The 21992-nt window shown below is 48.0% G+C and overlaps 2 protein-coding genes across 4 annotated transcripts in view; one reads left to right on the plus strand and one right to left on the minus strand.

Annotated features, from left to right (window-relative positions):
• Nucleotides 1-218: 218 nt before the first annotated feature.
• On the minus strand, nucleotides 219-19393 carry CCNK (cyclin K). 2 transcript variants are annotated; one of them, XM_082649593.1, is made up of 11 exons: nucleotides 19328-19393; nucleotides 14921-15169; nucleotides 14362-14443; nucleotides 12724-12855; nucleotides 8820-8925; nucleotides 8260-8317; nucleotides 7127-7296; nucleotides 6505-6776; nucleotides 5766-5799; nucleotides 2878-2949; nucleotides 219-1583 (listed from the first exon to the last, which is right to left on the minus strand). In XM_082649593.1, the coding sequence occupies exons 2-11, from the start codon at nucleotides 15115-15117 to the stop codon at nucleotides 958-960; spliced, it is 1749 nt and encodes a 582-aa protein (XP_082505719.1). In that variant the 5' UTR covers nucleotides 15118-15169; nucleotides 19328-19393; the 3' UTR covers nucleotides 219-957. The 2 variants fall into 2 exon arrangements, with proteins under 2 accessions (XP_082505719.1, XP_082505720.1); XM_082649594.1 differs by having other exon boundaries at nucleotides 19264-19366.
• A 531-nt stretch (nucleotides 19394-19924) lies between these two features.
• SETD3 (SET domain containing 3, actin N3(tau)-histidine methyltransferase) overlaps nucleotides 19925-21992 on the plus strand; it is a 68962-nt gene continuing 66894 nt past the window's right edge. For both annotated transcript variants that reach the window (XM_082681953.1, XM_082681954.1), the window contains exon 1: nucleotides 19925-20051. The gene's annotated coding sequence lies outside the window, so the exon portion shown is untranslated. The remainder of the gene's footprint in view (nucleotides 20052-21992) is intronic.

The raw sequence follows: 21992 nt of genomic DNA on the forward strand, positions 1-21992 counted from the left end.
CACGCAGGCACTGGACGTGGGAGGCTGCCCCATGAGGGTACTGCCCAGGGAGGGGCTTGGGTCTGGCCGGTGGCCAGGCCTCTCCTGGGCAGCGTTCCTCCACTGCCTGCTGCTTGGCCCCCAGGGTCCAGAAGGAGAACATCTGCTTCTGGGCTGCAAACCCAGGGGCTGCTAAGGCTTGGAGCCCCACCTCGTGCCCGTAACAAACAAAGGCGTCATTTCAGAACTGATTTTATTTGGGTAACTGACTGAAGGAGTCTCATTTGTAACCAAGATGGAATTCACAGTATGTTGTTACATTCACACTTAAAAAATATATCTCTATGTACGGGAATTTGCAAATTGATGTAAACATACATTACTTCCAAGTACATTTCTCCCCTTCTTCCTGGAGGAAAAAGAATAGAGCCATCCAGCAAGTCAACCCCTTCAAAATAACTTAAACGCAAAGGATGTAAGTATCTCTAAATCAAAAATGTGGTTCAATTGACCTACACGTGTCATGCGAGAGAACATCATGGAATGACAGCAATGACAACAGCTTGACTTCAGATGGAACCGGACTATTTAAAATGGAGTTTCCAGGAAAAATAGGCACTGATTTCTAGAAGGAAATTCACTCCTTACTGAAGCTATTTATTGAGCCAATATGGCTGGTTAACATTCTCACTAGTGTAAAGTAACTCAGCGCAGGACTCGCGGACGACGCTGGTTGAGACCAAACGCACAGTCGGGTCACAACCGGCTCTGCCTGGGCTCCAGTGAGAGCTGCTGTCCCCACTCCCCAGATGTGGAGGACCACCCCAATTTCACCTTGGGGGTCCGGTCCATTTCTTCCCATACTACAACTGTGTAGCATTATACAAGGTACCCTGCGGCTTACCCACTTAAACTACTTTTCAAGTTAATTAGAAAAACTTTTCTTTAAAAAACAAAGGAAGAAAGAAGGGCGCCAGGTTACCTCATCCAGGCTGCCCGCCCCAGCCCCCCGACTGGAGGCATGCCAGGTGGCGGGATGGGTGGGGGCACAGGCGGCTGCCCTCCAGGGGGCACAGCTGGAGGCGGGTAGCTAGCCGGTGGCAGGCCCAGGCCTGGAGGAGGGTGAGGGGGCACTGCGTGGGTGGGCGGCATGCGGGGGGGTGGCGGCGGGAAATTGGGGTTGTAGGTGGGCGGGGGGGGCGGGTAGCCAGGGGCGGGGGGAGGGATGGCGGGTGGCGGGAAGGAGGCTGGCGGCGGTGGCACGGGCGGCGGGGGCGGGTTCGGGGGGTAGACGTGGGGGTGATAGGGCAGGTGAGCCGGCGGGCCGTAGGCGGGGGGCAGAGCCCCGTAGGAGGGGCCCTCGGTCTTCATCATGGACTGGAGGCTCTGGTAGCCCTCTCCGGACATGTAGGAGCTGCTGGTAGACATGCCGGTGATGTAGCTGGAGGGCGGCGGGGGCGGGGGCCGGTGCGGCAGTGGTGGAGGCTGGTGCACCGGGGCCGGGTGGGCCGGAGGGGGGATCTGGACTTTGGGGAGGTCGCCGGCTTCCACGGGGCCTGGCGGCTCAGCCTCGCCCAAGGCGGCTGCAAGGGGTGGCTTCCGGTCTGCAGAAGGGAGACAGGCCACTGCCAGCTCTGGAACGGCTCCCGGCAGGGCGCCCCTGGGGGCTGCGCGTGTAGGGGGGGATCCACCAACTCCCTCGGGGCAGGGAAGCCCCCCCGCAACCCCAACAGCTCACGGCCACCCCGGGGGTTCCTGGCCCTGTCACAGCACCGTGGGCCGTCTTCCAGAGGAGCGGCAAGCAGCTGTCACCTTTGTGGCCAGACAGCACAGCCTGCGCCCGTGTCCCGAAGCCAGCGGCTCATGTGCTGTCACGCAGGCCCTGCACCTCACCTCCAGCCACTCTGGGTGTTCCCTCCCCGCTCCCCAGCGCACCAGGCACGGGCAGTCCCGGGGGCGCATGGAGTCCCTTCCGCCCAGACCCCCAGCCCTCTTTCTAGTACAAACGTGCGCGGGGCCCCTTCTTTCTGCCCGTCTTGCCTCCAGAGGCTGTGAGCCCAGGGCCAGGATGCAGCACCGTCTGCGGGCGGCACTGGCATTTGGCAGGACGCCTGAGAGGTGGTCACACGAGTGACGTGGCGTTAAACACACGCCGGGACGGCCTCTGACACCCCAACGACCCACGTGAGCGGCATTCTGGCCCGTGCCCTGTGTGGCGGGGGCACCGCTCCCCGCCCCGGCTCCCTGGCGGCCAGCAGCTGACTGGAAGAGCTGAAGCCCCCAGAAGCTCAGAAGTCGCTGGAGTATCTCCCACCTTCTGGCACACACACCCTAACTCCTGCCTTCTCTAGTTGGACACTTCACCTTCCAAAGTGTCGCCATAGCTGAAGAATGAAAGTTCTTTACAACCTTTCTCCTCTATTTTTAATGCCGCTGAGGAAGCGTCCCAGTTCACTGTGTGCCTGTGAAGGCCTTTTCACTCTATTCTCCACATGACTCCATGAACAACTGCTTACTCTCCAAAGGGTACTGAGGAGACGCCCTGCCAACGGGAAGCCGACGCGAGAGCCTGGAGTCTAAGGTCGACAGCGATCTGCCCAGATCTCGACAATGTTCCTAAGTTGCAGGGCTTTGCTTTCCTAAAACTGATTCTAAAGTCATTTATCCTCCACCATTTCTGGATGCGAGAGGTCAGAGAATATTCAGATATACTTAGAATTCACATCCTCAAGCTATCTGGTTGTAAAAAAACCAATTTTTTGAAAAATCCTAGGTCATTAACGTCTCTCTAAATTTCTGAAGTTCTTCTATAAATCCTCCCCAGGATTTCCCAAGTGTGCCCTTCAAAAAGGCAGCGAGAAAAGCTGGCCCTCCCAGCTGCCTGCAGGCAACACTTACCTGGAGGTGGATGGGCTGGAGGCAATGGAGGGTGAGGGGGCTCAATTTTGGGAATTTTAGGTGGTGGTGGTTCTGAAAAGAAAAAGTAGATTAAAAAGCTACTCTTCATATACAGTAAGTATGTCAGAGAGAGCGAGAGAGGAGAAAAAGAAAAATGCACTGTTAAGGAATTTTCTGGGGGAAAAGGCTGATATGACCAAGGCTTGAAGGGAAGCTGAGGAAGGCACCAGCTAAACCATCCTTTTAAAAGAACAAAACAAATGAAACAAATACATCCCCCCTCCAGCTCCTGCCACCCCACGCCTCTCACCTCCTTCCAAAAGTAAAAACCCTCTCGCTTCTTACAGTCCGCCAGCCCATTTTCCACCTCTGCCCAACTTCCTCCTGACCACTTAAGACGAGCCCTCCAATGACATGAGAGCAGCAGACTGCATCTCAGTTACCAAGGGGTACCCGTCAGGGTCCTCACTAACACACAGAGCACCGAGAAAGGCCCCAAGTGCTCCCAGGAGAAGCCGGCACCTTTTATCTCTTGTCTAGGCACACTTAAGTTTGTTTTCTCTCTCACAAATGTTTACTCCTAGTTATAGCAGCACACCTGAACTGGCGTCGGTAGAGACCTGGAGGCTGGCGAATGGACAGAAAAGCAAGGTCGTTGGGACCGCTTGGGGCAGAGGACAGAGCCCATCCTTTAGGGTTGAGCGGCTGCATGTAACCAGCATCCTCACTGACAATCCTAAGTCGCCAAGACAGGCTACGCCACATCCAGCACCTTCCGTTTGTGACGGTACAGGGTGCGCGCACACTACCAGAAAAGAATGCCATCTTTTCGCTTGCATGGTTTGGTTCTTTCTTCCTGAAACTCACTTTATTCTGGCTCGTACGCTGCTCTGCTCTGCTTCTGCTCTGGCACTGCTCAACGTTCTTGGCTTCCTGTGTCCCAGACACGGGCTGGGTTCAAGGTCCAGGGACATCCCTCTCTCTATTCTCTTCCTCAGAGACCAAATCCCCCGTCTCTAGGCAGAGGAGCTGCAGATCTACGCCTCTGCCTTCCACCTCTCCTCCCAAACCGTGGAGCAGGCTCCTGGGCCCTGTCCCGAGACCGAGCAGCCCACCCCTCTCACGCAGGCGCCCCCCTCCAGCCCCTCCCACAGACGGCTGAGCTGAGGTCATCTAGGTCAGTGCTGTCCGACAGAAATATAAGGAGAGCCACACAGGCAATTTTACATCTTCTAGTAGCCACGCTGAAAAGTACAAAGAGGTGAAATTAATTTTAATTCGGTCTTTGATTCAACCTGGTATTATCAAGAATTTTGTCATCTTAATGTGGAATCAATGTAGAATTTTATTAATGAGATTTTTAATGTTCTTTTCTCTAACTCTTAGAGATCCGTGTGTCTTCTGCACTGAGGGCACGTGGTGTTTTTGGAGTAGGCCACATGTCAAGCGCTCACCAGCCCTCTGCAACCCAGAGCACAGTGGGGTCCTGCTTCCAGGCCCCAAGGCACCCCCGACACCACGTCTCACTCTGGGGCTCGCAGGCTCCTCCCCATTCCCCACCCTCTTGCCATTACTGCTGCCAGGGGAACTCTCTCTACAGTGAACTCAGACCGTGCCATTCTCCTGCTCAAACGCCTCCACTGGCTCCCCTGCCTATGCAGAATCCACCCTCCACCAGGCGGGCGCAACCACCTGCTTCTAGCACATTTTCAGTCCTAGCAAAAGCTACTCCTTTTTAACCCTTCACAGTCCAGTAAGACTCCCCTCTCTGTTATCTCCCAAATTCTCCACCCCACTGTTCACTCTGCTCCTCTGCCTGAAGGCTCCACCCTGTCAGCCCTTGTTGCTCAAGGCAAGTCCCCCTCCAAGGCCACCCGGGCTCCTTTCTGCCTCTTGAAGACACAGCGCCAGCTCAGCTGACCCAACATCCATGCGGCACGGAGTGCAGCCCCCTCTTCTGTGTCTCGCACTTACTGTTTGCCCATCTGGAGCTAAAAAAACTCCCCTGTAATGAACTCATCATCCCCACAAAGATCCTGAGAAAAAGGAGCTTTACTGTAACTTGAAGATCTCACAATAGTTCAATAAATAATTCACTGGGTTCCTACCCTGGAACTAAGTGACAGAGAAACAGAAATGAGTAAACATGGTCTGTGCCAGCACAGGGTTCAGTACTACAGGCTGACCCGGAGACAAAACACTTCTGGTTTTCTCCTCTGTGATCTTTCAGGTTTTGCTCACACTTTGTTAGTTTCCAATACAGAAACAAGTTAATCAACTCTGGGCTCCACAAATATAGGGGAAAAAACGTGTTTAAAAGAAGCCTGCCCCCGTAAGCAGCAGGGCAGCACGCCTACTGCGGCTCCGATCCTTTCTACCCATCGCTCTGCTGCTTGGTGCTCAGTCTGGGGGTGCCCGGGGCCCTTCACTCTGTCGACTATGGTGGGCTTAACTAACCTCCAAAAATAAATGTTGCTGCAGCAGTTCGCCTACTTTCCTAATTATATTTTGATATACAGTCGGCCCTTCGCATCCGTGGACAGGGAGGGTGGACTACGAAACCCAAGCATCTGCGAGTTCTGGCATCCAAGGCGGGTCCTAGAGCCAATTCCCCGTGGATACCGAGGGATGACTTATGTTACCAAGCACATTTTTATTGCCACTAATTTTTTTTTTCTGTATTGATACTGTTAAAGTACAATCCAAAAATATACAGTCAGGGAATACACAGAGAAGACAACGCAGCTAGCGTAAAGTTTTTGATGGGCTCTAACGTTAAATTTTAAGGCCAATCTAAATCTGAAAGGAAACAACTTTTGACTAAGAATTTAAAGTCTTGATAAACAACATATAAAACTAAAAACCGAAACACGAGAACATAAAATTACCTGATGCTTTGCTCTCTTCTTTGGGAGAAACAACCTGTTACAAAAGAAAATACACAACTGTTAACCAAGGCCCTAGATGCAGTGAGGAAAAACTGATTATTCAGGCACTGAACAGAATCATAGCCAGAACGTGGACTCAGACAAAAATTAATTTTGGCTTGAACTTGCAGAGCAAACCATGGCACCTAACAGATCATTTCTGCCTCCTTCCTCTTCCCCTTTCAAATCAGACAGCAGGCAGAATTACTAACTTTTCTGACTAGTGAGTTCTGAGCACTAAGTTTCATGCCCTCCATCGAGCTGTCTTAACCGTGGTGAGGGTGCTTGCTGACCGCCCCTATCCCGTGGGGCTTCCTTGGGGTCTGTGTCACAACGTACGGCTTCCTCCACTGGCGCGGCTGCTACCATGGGGAGAAACTTTTACAAGTTTAAAGACATGGGAGACACCTATTCCGGCAGTCAGTGTGCAGATGTGGAAACTACACCCGGGCACATTTTGGGGCCCTGACACAGGCAGCAGCAGCTGGAGGAGGACAGAGCCGTCCTGGCTCCAAAAGGTACCTCTCCTCTGACCACGCCAGCTGTCAGGCTGCCTGTGGCCATACAGGCAGACAGGGAGGTGGATCGTGTCACTCCCTGCTTTTGGTGTTCCGTGTGCTGCCTCAGAAAGGGGAACACACACAGGTGGGGTGTCGCCACAGGAAGCCGGACGCACCCAGTGCCAACCTGGAGCACTCACCACGGCGCGCTTCGCCTGCCGGGGGGGACTAGGCTGCGGGGACGGTTTCTTGGGCTGCTGGGCCGGTGGTGGTGGCTGCGGCTGGGCTGGCTGCTGCGAGTCCTTCTGCGGGGGCTGGGGCAGCTCGGAGCCTTGAGCCGGCTGTGACTGTGGCACTTGTGGTGCTTGCGGTGTGGGCTGGAGAGGTGGGGGCTGCTGCAGCTGATGGGGCGTGTGATGAGGCATCTGTTGTTTCCCTTGTGAGTAAAGATCCAGGATTTGGTGGCAGATGTCTAAATGATAGGAAACAATTACATTTGCCACAAATTGATATTTTAAATAAAATTCTACCTAGAAAAAAACATACTCCCATTTCCCTTGCAGGTGCGATTCCCCTACAAGGGCCAATATGTGGCTGTCATATTTGTAATTCACCAATCCCTGGTGTGCACAGCACTGGTGTGCATTTTTAGTTCACCAAAACTATGTGTTTGGATAGAATGAACATTACATTAGAGAATTTAATTAAAGAATAGTTTGCATGGACTTGTTTGGGAGAATCCATTCTCGGGACTCATTCTTCCTCACAGGGAAGAATGATCTAATGTGGAACACCCTGCAGAAAGCTCAGCACGCCCTGTACCTTCCAAAACATCCACAGGGACGTCTTGCACAAACTGCTCCCACCATCTCCGGTACATGGGTTTGGAGGTCCATTCCTGTATTTCAAATTTGCACAAACGTCCCGCAAGATACATCACTGCCACTGCTATGATCTCTGGTTCCCACTGTAGTGACAAGGTCGTGCAGAGACTAGTTCAACAAGAAAAAGAGGTGACTTGACTCGGATGAGCAAACGTTTATGATTAACCCAATGCATGGAGATTAGATGCCATATCTAAATGTCAGTTTGCTTATTTTTCCCTATACATGATCAAATAAAGTATTATAAAGAAGCAAGTTTTTAGTCTTCTAAATGTACCGAGATAAGTTACTTTAACTATAGCTACTAATTTGTTCCTCAAAAAATCAGAATTCCAGCACATTCAAAAGTTGCTATGTTGGGCTTCCCTGGTGGCGCAGTGGTTGAGAGTCCGCCTGCCAATGCAGGGGACGCGGGTTTGTGCCCCGGTCCAGGAAGATCCCACATGCCACGGAGTGGCTGGGCCCATGAGCCATGGCCGCTGGGCCTGTGCGTCCGGAGCCTGTGCTCCGCAACGGGAGAGGTCACAACAGTGAGAGGCCCGTGTACCACAAAAAAAAAAAAAAATTGCTATGTCATGAAATACAAATGAAAATGCTTAAGTTCTTCAAACAGCTGGAACCCTAGCACTGAACCATCTCCTTACATGATGGCAACTCGCGGGCATTCTGTTCCCTATCCAGCACCTCCTTAGATCTCTCAGCTCCAAGAACATCAAGGCTCTAAAACCACTAAAAGGAAGTATAAAGTTGCAAATATATAGTTTGCAATTTTGCAAAATGAAATGGATTTAAGTATATACTTGTCAAAATTCTCTGGTGTATTGTTTAGGACTTATGTTTCAAACCGGTGATAAGATTTCAGCATCCTATACCACCGTGATGTGGCAGGGTATCCCCTCTGCCGGGAAGCGGGTGACCTGGACTTTAACTCCAAGTCTGCCGTTAACTGGCTCCTTAAGCTGGGGCAAGTCAGTTTCCTGACTACAAAATAAGGGGTTTGGATTAGATGACACGTAAAGTCCCTACCTATTTTAAAACACCATAATTAAACCAACATTTGAACCCATGTACCTGTCGTTTACGAATGTCCAAGCCATTTGAACCAACTTTTGAATTTTGTTTTTATCACCTAGAAACGGGGAAGAAAAGGCAAATTAGTAATAGAAAGGAAAAAAAAAAAAGAAGAATGAATGAGAAGCAGCAAGTACTTATTTAAAGCCTACTGTGTGCTTAGCACCACCCCCAATACACAGCAAAGAGCTTCGGCCTGGGAAACAAGGACAAATGAGCAGGCCCAAGTCCCACCTCTGTTCTCTTTCTGCATGACCTACACTGAACCACCATTTATGGGAAACCTGGCTCCAAGCCTGATTTTATTAGGCTATTTAAAAAATCCTTACTCATTTTCCTGCCTCATATCACTTGGCAACTGGATGACAGAATCTGTTTATACATAAAAGGAAACAGCGTTAACAGCTATAATATTGAATTGTCTGGCAAGCTATGGCCTAGGTACTTCACACACTGAACTTTCTGCTGTCCTCTTTTGAGAAGCGTAATCTGAGTATCATCAAATTATTATAAAGATCTGATTTCAGAATGAAAAAGTTCTCTTAACTTTTTTTTCTTACCTTTGAGCTGTTTCGCATACTTGAGTAGGAATTGGTACGGATGTTCCACCTGTAAATCAAACTTTATGGTCTGTAGTAAGATTCTCTCCAGAACCATTACTTCTTCCTAAAAATGAAATAACAAATGTTGAGACAGTAATTTCAATCACACGTCAGAAACAGCATTAAAAAAGTGAGCTTTCCTTTTATTCTCTCTTCAAGTTATATTTTAGCAACTATTTTTCATTCCTTTTCTCCTCTCTCCCACTCAGGCCTTTAACATGCTCACAGACAATGATAAATTCTGAAAAGAACTAAAAGTAGGAAGACAAAACAATCAGTTAATTTTTAAAACCTACTTGAAACAAAGTAAACATTCTTAGAAATGTTATTATTTTCCATACAGATGAGCCCCCTTTACAAAATAGACCTTTACTTTACAGATACTTTAGTTTCCTTCCAGACCTCCATTAAAAAAATGCAATCTTCCAGGCATTTACATTGAAAATTTTAAGCAAGAAAGATTATGACAGTGGCAGCTTCATGCAAACCTGGACAGTGAATTTTGTGTGTGTGTGTCTGTGTGTGTGTGAGAGAGAGAGAGAGAGAGAGAAAGAGAGAGAGAAAGAGAGAGAGAATGGGGGAACATCATTTTTGTGTTTTAATCATTCACCTACCTGAAACAAGGTACCCCAATGTCATTTACTAAGTAAATTATCATTTTCTCTTCTATTAAGCCACATCCTGAACTGTCTATACACACACACACACGTGCGCATACACACACAATCTTTTCTGTTCACTGCTCTGTTTGTCTACTTCTGTACCAGGATCAGAGATTTAACATTTGGAAGGGACAGTTCAATGATTATTCCTCTTTTAAAAACCTTTCTTGTTTTAGCCATGTTCCCCCCACCACCTGCATTTTAATATCATTTTATTTAGTATCATTCTAGGAAAAATGAAAGCTACTGATGTTCTGATTGGGAACTCACTGAATTTACAGAATAATTTAGGGAAATGGGCATTTTAAACTACACTGAATCTTCTATCAAAAATTTATTTATGAAAATCCTCTTTTCAGTCCTTCAGTAGTTTTAAAGCCTCCCCGCCCCAACGTGGTTTCCACAAATTTATTATAAGGTTTATTCCTGGATATATTATTTTACTGCTGCTACTGTAAATGGAATCTCTTCTTTTATTATGCTTTCTAGTGTCCATAAACAACTTCTTGAATTCAACCTCTGTAGAGCCTGACTGTCCGAGCACTTATCATTTTACTTGATTGTAAAATACAATTAAGATGCTCTGTGTGGCAAGAACAATTACAATCACTTGTTTGAGTCGAAGAAGAAAGGGCCTTGGAGAGACTGACAATCTCATCATTAACAGCTGCATAAACCCGTTAACTCTGGGAAGAGAAGCCACGTAGATAACTGGCTTTCAGGTTAAAGTATGGCACCACACTTCACAGAATGTAGAGATGATTCTACCATGAGTGTTATTCCAAATGGCAGGGCAAGGTGAATGTCTTTCCACCCTTGTTTCCCAAGTGTTCTCTCAGGAAAGCGTCTTAAAATCTTAAGGTTTTCACACAGTATCAAAAAAAATCCCACTATCACTGTCCCCCCACCCCACTTTTGTTACCACCTGTTTTCCAGAAGTTTCAACATATCCCTTAAATTTAGAAACAATCTTTTACCAAGTGTCCAGACTGTAGCCCATATAGTATTACGAGACAGCCCAAGGCCTGGCCTCCCTTTGTGTTTCAAATACTCAATTAATGGAATAATTATAGGTCTGTGTGCCAACATGATTCCTCAGGGAACTTTCCCTCAGCCCCACACTTCCTGTCTGGAGCACCTGTCTAGGTTCCCAGATCGAATGCCCTCACCGCACCTTTCAATAACTTTTATAGCATTTATCACAACTCATAATCAGGTAGCTGGCTATCTGAATATTTGATTAAAATCTGTCCCACCACTCGACTGTAAAATCCATGAGAGCAAAAGCCAGGCCTGCTTTGCCACCTGTTCATGTCTAGTGCCTAATGCAGAGCCTGGAACAAATATTTGTTGAACACACGAGAAATTAATGTAACAGGGAGAAACCACAGAGTTAGGGCAAAGCTAAGTAAGACAAAAAAGTTGCACATGATTCAGGACCGTATTTTTTCTAATTGTTTACATTGCCGCCTCCCCCCAAACTTCCCTCCTCTCCTCTCCGGCGAGGAAAATGTCTTCCACAATGTCCTCACCGCTCCCAGATCCTGGGTTCCTTCCTTTGGCCCCGACACCCAGTCATGCCTGGGGAGACTGCACATGAGAGAGGGGAGGGCAGGCTGCAAAGCCCCTCTGCCCACCTGAGTCAGGCTGGCCTGGCTTAAAAGCCTCATTAGCATGGCTGTTGCCCTCTTCCTGACTTCTGGGCCCTGGAGCTGCAGAACTTCTGCCTCACTGTGCCTGGCCGGGATCTCGGTTTCCTGATGTGTTGGTACAGTGGGTAAAGGCTGAAAGCAGAAGGGGACTCCTCCAAAGGCGTCCTGGACAGAACACGCCAGCTGCTGCCACGTGCCCTTGCCCTGCGGTGCTTCCAGATCTTTGCGACTCCTTCTGCGTAACCACAGCTCATCAGCCACAAGGTCCCTCTGCCCCTGTGACCAAGACCTGACTAAAGCACAACACATTCCTACAACTGTCTCCCTGCTGTGTGAAAATCAAAAACCCACAGGCACTGGAAACATTATCTGATGCTACGTTACTTTTATAAAAGTACATTTTTGACCACTGTTAGTATGAATTCCTCATGGGCTCACATTTTTATAAACAGGTGAATGGATTTATAAAATAAGTTCAAGGGACAGAGTTATCCACACTGACATTACTTACAAATCACGACCACAGTATGTGCAAAAGCATTCTGGGCCTGTTACCTCCTGGAAGGCACACACGTTGCAGACACACACACAGATTCTGCTGGGTGGGGGAGGCCGACTACCGTGGGAGGCAGTACCAGCTGACTAGGAAAAACAGGGCTGTGGACGTGCTGAACGGCATCGTCTGGCTTAGTTTTGCTTTAACTGTGATTCTGAGTTTCTCCCCACATCCTTAGTTTGTCATTTATTCAACAAGTACCTGTTGAATGCCTACTCTATCTAGCCACTGCACTAGGTATCAGGCAAAACAGACAGGGTCTTAGCTCTCACAGATCTACAGTTGAGAAGAGGAATGTTCTTTGTGTGATTATCTGGTTAAAATCTATCCAATTGTGAGCTGTGATAAACATTATGAAGGCTAATTTGCAAGTGCTATAAGGGTTACAATGGGGGGACCTTGACAAGAACAGGGGAGGAGGAAAGCTGCCACCGACCCGAAAGTGGTCTCTTTAGAACATAATAAAATCATGTATACAATTATTTTACCATCATTTCCTGACATTAGCAGGGGTTGTGGGGAAGGGACAGGATGGATAGTATATCAACCTGGGTGTCTGCAAATGTTAATACCTTCCACCACTCTTGGGAAGCAAAAGACACACAGCACACGTAGACACACTTGTACATCCAGCATCTGTACATTCTGTCTTCCCAGAAGCCAGCTGGAGATGAACCCAAGAAGCCAAACTGCTTCTGGGCCTAGGAGTGCTAAGGGCCACGAGAGGACTTTGCTCACACATGTTCTATGTGCTACTGCCCCTAACGGGCTCACAACCCAGCATGGCACATTAGCAGATGCTACCTAAGTGTAGGCTACGTTATCTTCCCTCCTTTCTCACAGAAGCAAGGAAGAATACCTTCTGCATAAGTCCTCTTAGGGACACAGGGGACTGGCAGATACAGGGCCACGGCCGTTGTCAACACAGGGAACTCTATCATAATGCTGTTGTGAGGAATCAAGGCCTGAAGGCAGGAAGTTAAGACTCTTACCTTTGGGTCATCTCCAAACTGGCCAAATTGTACATCATTTAATAAACTCCGAGCTGTTTTGATGATATCTTTACATTTCTTTGGTGTTTCTTCTACTTTCCCAGCCAGAAAGAGACAACAAGCTCCTGTCACCTAAAAGGGAGACAAAAGCTCCTGAGACCCTGTTATCAAAGCTCACACAGAACAGAAAAAGCATTTTGGGCCTTCACAACAAACTGGGCTCCCTCACTCTCCTGCCAGCTTCTTTCTCATTTGCAAACACCTGGACACTCTAAAATCTTGAAGGAAATGTCACATACAAATATTCCACCCGCCCCACCATTTGGCTTCATAAATTATTTTAAATTTAGTTTTCTGAATAAAATGTCATGTAAACAAAGTAGCCACCAGAAAGGGAAAAAAGTCACAGAAACAAATTTTCTTTTCACATTGCAATCTTAAAGACACTGACTCCCTGACTGGTGCACCCAAATGCATGTCCTCTGGAATTCGCCTCTACACCACTGCCCACGCTTTCTTTTTCCTTCCTCACGCTGCCTGGCTCCTGGTCCAGTTCCTACTCCACTGCGATCTTCTCACCGCTCTACCTTCAGCTTTTCTTTGCCCGCTCGCTCCAGTCTCTCCTACATGCCCCTCCCTTCACAGAATCCTGACCACGTTAGACATCAGTGAGATCCTGTGCCGGGGTACAAAGCGGATCCTGACACGGTCTCCTTCCCCTAGAACGTCACAAATTAATGAGGAAGATGTGTACAAAACTAAGTAAAATCTTAGCAAAAGGAAGACCCCCAGCAGACTAACTTCCTGTTACATCTAATTCTTCTTCTTCATGAAACCCTTCCATCACTTCAGTTTACCTACTGAAGCCACAGTTCCCTAGTCTGGCATTCAAGGCCCACTATGGTCTGGTTCAGTCTACCTGGCACCCAGGGTCCCAGCATGCCCTTCCCGCCGACAGGCCTCCTGGCTGCCGCGCAGGCCTCCGCCAGGCCTTGGCTCACGCTGCTTTCTGTAGGACTGCTGCTCTGTCCCATCTCAGCACGGGTAAGTCCTACTTACAGTCAAGGCTTAACCCAGTGCTGGCACCTCCTCCCCAGAATTTTCCTCGATCCCTCTATGATGTAGTTAATCTCTCCCTCGAATGCTACAGCCTTCCTTCTGTACCTCTCCTATGGCCTCACTCTCTACAGTGTGTTTTGTACCTGTCATACCATCTACCCTGGACTGAAAGCTACTTGAGGCAGACTCTCCCACAGAGCATAAGACAGTCCATGTCTTAAGGAGTAACTGAAGAATAACGGATATGGTATAAAGAACTTATGCAGTCTTGGCCTTTGTTGGCTCTCAACTGTAAGGCCAATTTTATCTTGGGAAAAGTAACAAGGAAGCAAATTTTCACACTAAGTACAATATGATTATGGTTCATATTGGACTAAATAAAAAACTTAAAAATACTTTAATACAGTTAATTGGGAAAAAAACAAATTTTAGGCTGTTTTTGTTTATATATAATATGTACCATACAAAAATAAATACTTTCTGGAAAATAAAATAGAAAGAGAGACTACAATCTGTCCACTAAACTGTGTGGAAATAATAACATGTGATAGAAAATTATAATAAAATTCAAACACTTACATATCTTGGGAATTGCTTGAAGGAATGAAACATATAGAAGCGATGAAAATAAATTATTCCAGTTGCCAGGGTATCATAGTGTCTGTTGTTCTGGTTAAGGGTTTTGGCCAAGAATTTTTACAGGTTACGTCTTAGTTAAATGTGGAAAAAACAATAAAGACAAACAATAACAACAAGAGCAGTGGGAAAGCAAACACTATCAGTGGCAAAGCAGGCGAATGGGAATCTCCGGGTGTCGGAATTCTGGTACAAGCTGAAGTCTATGCTTTAGTAAGGCAGGGCTTCACTATCCTTTAGAAATACTTCAACTGAGGTCACTGGGTGCTATTTTCCATCCTGGTGGCCACCTGCTCAAAGGCTAATTCTACACATTTAAATGATAAAAAGGAAATAGAAAATCCCTGAAGAGCCAAGCAAATCTGAAGCAACATTTAAATAAGAAAGCTAATTAAGAGCTGCTTTAGTCAGGGATGCTACTTGGTCTTTTGTCTATAGCATTTAATTTAATTTGTGGTGCTGGTGGGGAGTCTGTCTATCACAGGTCCCAGAATCAGGATACAGTCCCAAACGTGTGCCCACATCAAAGATGAACCGAGCCCCTTCTCGGCGGTAGCGGGCCTCAGTGGCCGGATCGAGTCCTTCTAGTTGAGAGGGTGTATGAGCCAAGTCTTTTTTATCCCAGTACCAACATGGTTTTGTGTGGTCCAGGTTTGCTGAGGTTACTGAAGGGCTTGAATTTTCCTTATTCTCCTTCATTTATTGAAGTAGACTTGTTCTTTCCAACAGACTTTCTGAAAATGTTAGAATCCTAAAAGAAAGAGAAGAAGCAGTAATGTTGGAAAGGGATACCTCACGTTAAATAATCCCAATCATTATAAACAGTCTACGATCACAGATTTGTACTTGATAAAAATTTTTCAATAGAAGAAGCACTACTGATTGGTAGTTAGAAGCCCAGGCGTACCTCCAAACACAAATTTAATACTTAAGTGACTCACAGTACGATAAATCCCAAATTTCATTGCTTAAAAGGAGGAGCTTTTCTGTCTCATTTCCTTCTGCCTTTTTTCACTAGGCCCACCTCCCTTATGCTGGTCTAGATTCTGTTCTTCAGTAAAACCCAGGTTGGTCCTAACCCCCCCAAAAGATTTATCCTCCAAAATTATCCATTTCTTCCATCCAGCATCCAGTCAAAATTTTCCCTTTTTTAGTTTACTTGATTTCATTTAGGTACTTTCACTTAGAAAAGCCACCAGACTGGATGAATTCATATCTGCACAAGCCACTGAACTGAGCAATGTAGATCGGGTGTGGGTGTAGTGATCTGGGGAGAAAGGATGGAGGGAGGTAGTCCACAAGGGAAAGAAGGAGTTCCTTTAAATTTTTCTTGCTTTCTCATCCTCTTCTCTTTCATTCAGAATGAAGAGATTCTCTAAAAGCTGTATGCTGAGAAAAGAAAACAAAAAATAAGGACTCTCACCTAGAGGCCATTATAATATGGAAATTGTTTGTAAACTGGATCAGAGAATAGACATTTTCATACAGGGCAGCAAAAGGGTTCTAAAAGAGGTAGCTAGAACCAGGTTGGTCTGGTTCAGCAAGAAAATAGCAGTTCGGCAGCCAGGCTCTGGGCCAGGGCCATCAGTTAATCTGGAAGCCTAACTTCTCCTGTGTGCTGCCTCATTTCTGGTGGGAAAGGTGACATGGAGGGCTGACCGCTCTCCTCCTTGCACCTGGGAGCTCTAAAGAGAAACGTTCCCTCCAACAGGAAGAATTAAGTACTACCTGGAGAAAAGTAATCTTCTTGAACTAATTTACACTCTGTGTGACTGAACTGGGCAACGGGTGGGGGCTGGGGGAGACCGGTTAACTAAAGCCTCAGTATGTATGAAGAGTTCCCAATCAGATGCTCAGTAAGAGTATGAAGAGCTGGGAGTTAGATGTCATACTAGATATATTTTCTCACCTATCAGATTGGCAAAAAGTCCAAAAGTTTGACAATATACTCTGTTGGCAAGGCCAGGGAGAAGCAGGTAATCTCTTACGTCGCTGGTGGGAGTACAAAGCGGAACCACTCTCACAGAGATTCGGAATTTGGCAATATCCAACAAAATTACACACACATTTGCTCCTGGATTTAGCAATTCCACTTCTAAGTATTTACTCTGACAATAAGATCACAATTATGAAACAACAAGCGCACAAGATCATTCAAAGTATTGTTTATAACAGCAAAAACTGTAAACAACGTGAAAGTCCATTGGGGCACTGGTTGAATAATATGGTACATTAACACAAATGCGTACCATGTAGCTATTAAAAAAGACTGAGAAAGATCTGTAAGTACTTGTATAAAGAAATTTCCAGGATCAGCAAGGTGCAGGAAAGCATACACAGCTATGTTAGTATCTAAGTAAGAAAAGCGGGGAAATACTAAGTAGAAATATCTATTCTTTTTTTCTTTTTTTTTGTGGTACGCGGGCCTCTCACTGTTGTGGCCTCTCCCGTTGCGGAGCACAGGCTCCGGACGCACAGGCTCAGCGGCCATGGCTCACGGGCCCAGCCGCTCCGCGGCATGTGGGATCTTCCCGGACCGGGTCACGAACCCATGTCCCCTACATCGGCAGGCACACTCTCAACCACTGTGCCACCAGGGAAGCCCCACAACTGAGTTTTGATAAATTTAATAATTCCTGGCAAATTTACATCTTGTTAGTTTTGGTCTATAATTTCAGCCTTTAAGAACTCTTGAATCCTGAGTGCCATCTAACATACTGGCTAACTATCACTACAGGTTTTGAGTGCATTTATTAATTTGAGAAGCATGCCTCATATATTTAAAGTTGGTAATAAAAAAAAAAAGTGCAAACCAGAGTAAGGGCAAGGCCAGAGCCCTGCAACTTATCGCTAAAGACCTCTCTTCAGGTTGACATCAACCCATTAATCAGCATTTGGGGTTTGGTAATTTGAACGGACATATATCCATCTAACTAGACCTTACCCAGTATACTTCTCTCTTGTGTCTATTAGGATAGGAAGAGGGATTATGTTCAGTGCCCTAAGGAAATCTAAATAGACTCATGTCTAGCAATCCCCCATCCACCACCAGTCTAGTAAACTTATAACAAAAGAAAACATGATTTGTGTCACCTGGTTTTCTTAAACTGAAGCTCTGTTGGTCTGAGGGTGTGAGCCCTTTTTCCCAAGTACTTAGAAGCTCTCTTCTTGTTGTCCCAACAAGACTCTAAAACAGATTACTAATAAGCTCTAGCATCCAAAGCCACCCAATTGCTCTCTGCAAAAACTGACACATTTATCAGACTCCAGTGTTCTATCATTAACTGCACTTTTAAGATTCCTCAAAACCTATGAACAATAATTTCACAATCTTGTCTGCATGTATTTTGGTATATCATTTATTTGACCCTGAAAATAGAATTAGATGTAATCCAATTAGATATTCTTTATAATCTCCTCAATTACCTTGAACTTAATCCTTCTTGATTTTGTCTTGACCTAGTTTTAGAGACAACAAAACATTTTTCCTTCTAGATACTTAGCAAACTCTCATTGCTTTCAAATATAATCTCCTGAAACGAACAATTTATTTTGTAAGCCAAAACTATGACCATTGTTTTTCTTTATGACGTTCAATTTTAGAAATGGCATTTAAGAGTTAACGATCTCATTAGCAAGTAAAATGTTTCTTTATTGCTTGTTGGTGTAAACTACGTTTTCAAAATGGAATGTTTAACATGCTTTATACAAGAATCAACTAATGTTTCTCAACAAAGCATCAAAACATAATCAAAAGGAGACAAAAGTAAAAAAAACAAAACTAAAATTAGACACCAACGGTAGTCACTCTGAAAAAACAAAGCAATCCTGGATAACTATTACATTCATAGTCAAGATTATTTAACAAGCAGGCATCTAAGAACACTAAGAATCTTAACCAAATGTCTATCAATACCGCAACTATTACCATCATCCATCCATTCATTCAGCAATGAAGACAGTTTACTATCTGTCAGGCAGTGCTCTAGGTGCTGAGGATATAAAGCTCCTTCGTGGAGCTTTCATTCTAGCAACATCATTCATACAAACCTTAACCAGCGCCAGAATTGCAAGGCAGTGTGCTAGGTATCTTTAACGATACACAAGAGATACACAAGCATTATCAAGTTTACCTTAAAAACATAAAACAGGCCATCTTCAACTAAATGCTGTGAGAAGCCGTTCCTAACGTCAGAAGATTTAGCGAAAGCTCCGTTTGACTGGCAAGCCAAATTTCGGGAGCGCTACCGACCATGCTTTGTGCGGGGAATAGTCTGAGAGCTTTTAGATATCCTCTTGCCTTACGCCTCAACCTTCTAAAGAACAATTCCTCTGGTAACAAACCAAACAACCCAGGAGAGGGTCGGTAAGCGTGATGTGTCGGCAAAAACGAAACTAACCGCGGAAGTGCCTTTTCCTCATTCCTAGTCCCACCCTTATTACACGGGTCTTCAGATTCCGAAGTCAGAGTACCCCAGATGTGGAACGATACCCAAAGTCTCAGGCGTTACCAAGGTTGGGACCAACACACTGCGAAATAACCGGAAAGACGTGGGTAGTCTTCGGTTGGACCGCTGAGTGTGTGCGCGCCTAAGACCCCTGCCCTTTCTCCCCACCTTCCAGAAAGTCCCCGAACCCTAACCGCCCTTCACTTGGAGCGTCGCTACCTGCTCTACGGTCCGCGCCGGCCTCCCTGACCCGCTCCTGCGCCTCAGACCCTCTCCCGGAGCGCGTCTCGCGGCCCCGCTGTCGCCCGCTAACTTCGATCTGCACCCGGGGGGTAGCGGAGGGAGGCGGAAGCCGGAAAGAGAGACTCCGCCAGCGGATGGAGGCAGGTGGCCATACCCTAACCCGACCTCCAGGTACGCGGGACTTGAGTGGCGCTGCCCGCGGTCCGTCGGTCACTCACCCCTCGTCTCAGGCAAGCCCCTTAGCAACGTCTCTCCTTGTTGACTGCGGCCATCTTGGACGTGGAATGTCGGGAAATCTACGTCATCGCGCTGCGTCCGGGACTAGAAATAAGCGACCGGAGGGACGCCTGTCAACCAATGAGAAGAAAGTAGAGCTCTCAAACGTGGAACGAGCCGCCAGTCTTCTCCTGGCCCCGCCCCGCGGGTCAGCGGTCGCTGCGTCAGGGAGGAAGAGCCCACCAGAGGGCCCATCCCGTCGGAGAGAGGGAATTCGGGAGCAACCGAACCTGCTAACGGAACTTGGGCGCGAGAGGCGGGGCTCGGGGTGCCGGTCTTCCAATTAACGCCCGGGCATGGGCTCAGCCCAGCCAATTATGGCCCGGAACCTGGCGGGGGCCGAGCAGGCCGCTCTGGCCCCGGAGCCCGCCGGCCCAATGGCTGGGCAGGAACCCGAGCGGAACGGTCGGGGGGCGGTGGGGCGGTGCCGCGCCCATGCGACTGAACCGCGGGCCAATGGGCGGCGGCGGCGGCGGCTCGGGGGCGGGGCCTGGGGCGGGCGGAACCGGGTTGGGCCGCGGCGGCGGGGCCGTCTCAGGCAGCGGTCCCGCCCCCGCCTGTCCGGCCGCAACCGCCGCCGCCACCGCCTGGGGCTTGGTTGAGGTGGACTGTGGGTCCCGGCGGAGTGTGGCGCCGCCGCCGCTGCGCGAAGGGGCAAGCGGGCAGGTGAGTGCCGGCGGCGGCCCCTCCGCGCGCGTGGCCCGCGGGGCAGACTCGCGTCGCAACCCCCCCCCCACCGCCCAGAGTGCTGCGAGGCTGCCCCCAACCCCGGCCGGCGCCCCTCGGCCGTGGTCCGGCCCGCGCCCCGCCGGCCGCTCTGGGCCTAGGGTGCAGGGGTCGGGGTGCGCCCTGGGGCCCGGCGGGCAAGGCTGGGTGCCGGGGGCCCGGCGAGGTCGGAGGGCGCCGCACGGTCTCTGCCCTCCGGCCTTCCTGGGGCGGGGGCGCGCTCACCGCTGCCCAGCGTCCCTTCCCGGCGGCCGTAGCTCCGTTCCCCGCTCTGCCCGCCCAGAGGTGGCAGCAGGTGCAGGAAGCGCCCGGCCCCTCGGCACCCACCGGGTGGGGCCGGGGTCGGTCCCTCTCGCTTTCGTCGGCTCGGCTCTGCGTGGGGCTGGCTCGCGCACCCGTTTCCTTCCTCTCTCCCTCCCTCCCTCCCGTCGTCACTCGGCTGCTTAGGCGAGGACGGTGTGGCTCTCATGTTCCTCTCTCCAAACCTCAGGTGCCCTCGGGGGTGCTCGGGGACTAGTCCCTGCTTCTCTCCCTCAATTTCCAGTTATAAAAACAGTCGTTGAAAATAGGTCATGTTTCTTCCCACGCGCCCTGGCCATCTTCCCCACGCTCCGTGCCCTACTAGGGAGAAGAATTCAGTGCTTTGGAGTTTGTCATTCCAGCATCAAACTCTTCCTCCTCGTGGCTCCAGCCTGGCGATGCAACTGTGTATCCTCTATCCCCAGTGTCTACTCGGGGGTGGGGGGGGGTGGGCGGGGGAGGAGCCGATTAGCGTTGGGCGCCACTTGCGGCGGGGGAGGGGGGGGCTTACCCCTGCCGTGTGTTGACTGGTGTAGGATCACTTGGGATCCTAAATGAAGGAGGTGACGTTTTGCATTTCCAAATGAAGGAGGTGATGTTTGGAAAGAAAAAATCCTTTTTAAAGTATGTTGACAGGTGAATTTTGCTTTTAAGAGCCTCCGAAGAGTTAACCCTTTAGTGATGGATCTGCACAGAGCTTGATTGTGGTGTGGTTACAACAGCTGTATGCGTTCGGCAGAACTGGCAGAACTGGACACTGAGAAGTTTGAATTTTGCCGTGTGTAGATGATAACCTCTTCCTCCCCGATTTTTTTCTCCAAAATGACCCTACTGCTATTTCAAAACTGAAGGAACCAGAAATAATTTTGGAAAGGTTTTTCTTACCATTTTAAGTGAATGAATTTAACTTAAGAATATAGCAAAATAAACGCAGCTTTCCTCTGTACCCTTAAAATTTGGCAAGACTTACTTGAACCCTGATATATTGTGTCCATACAGAGTCTACTATGTATGCAGTCTCATCTTAGCACATTAGTTGCTGGGGCTGCTGTGATTGATAGTTTGGAAAAGTTCCAGCATTTTAAGGAGTTTTTCTCGGGCCTAGGATAGTAATTTGAAAAGCCAAGTTCTCAGAGAGCCGCAGAACAGCTTGTTATTGGGCCCCAACGGCCTGTGTTTTCCTTCTGCTACCCCTTCCTGTCTGCCCTCTCTTATATATATTCAAAGTTGTAACTTAATGTCTGAAATGAAACTCTAGTCTGAACGAGTAAAATGGTTGCTGCTTCTCATCTCTTCTCCAGTGATCCCTGGGATAGGAATGGTGTTGGACTCGCAGATTAAAACATTTATGTCTACGTGTGCTGTAGAAATGAAAGTTTCTGTTCAGTTCTGTTGATAGGAGTGCAATAAGATTGTCAGGAAGAAAGTAACACTTGCTGAACACTTAGGCCCCGTTTTCAGTGACGATTAAACCTTTGCTTTAGAAGCCACTGGAAACTGAGAGAGCTGTGAAGGTTGTACTGAAATAGTTTTCCATTCTAAAGTTCAACCCCTGGAAAACTGTTTTGTTCTGAGAGCTCT

This window comes from Grampus griseus, assembly GCF_964374135.1.
Source record: "Grampus griseus genome assembly, chromosome: 2".
Classification (NCBI taxonomy): Eukaryota; Metazoa; Chordata; class Mammalia; order Artiodactyla; family Delphinidae; genus Grampus; species Grampus griseus.

Bases quoted from the DNA above. Each gene is read 5' to 3' on its own strand.
- CCNK (XM_082649593.1), bottom strand. From the start codon at position 15,117: ATGAAGGAGAATAAGGAAAATTCAAGCCCTTCAGTAACCTCAGCAAAC. The intron at 8,926-12,723 runs GTAAGAGTCTTA...TTTCATTTTTAG, and splicing joins AGTTTGGAGATGACCCAAAG to GAAGAAGTAATGGTTCTGGA. The intron at 1,584-2,877 runs GTAAGTGTTGCC...TCCCTTCTGCAG, and splicing joins TCCAGCCCATCCACCTCCAG to ACCGGAAGCCACCCCTTGCA.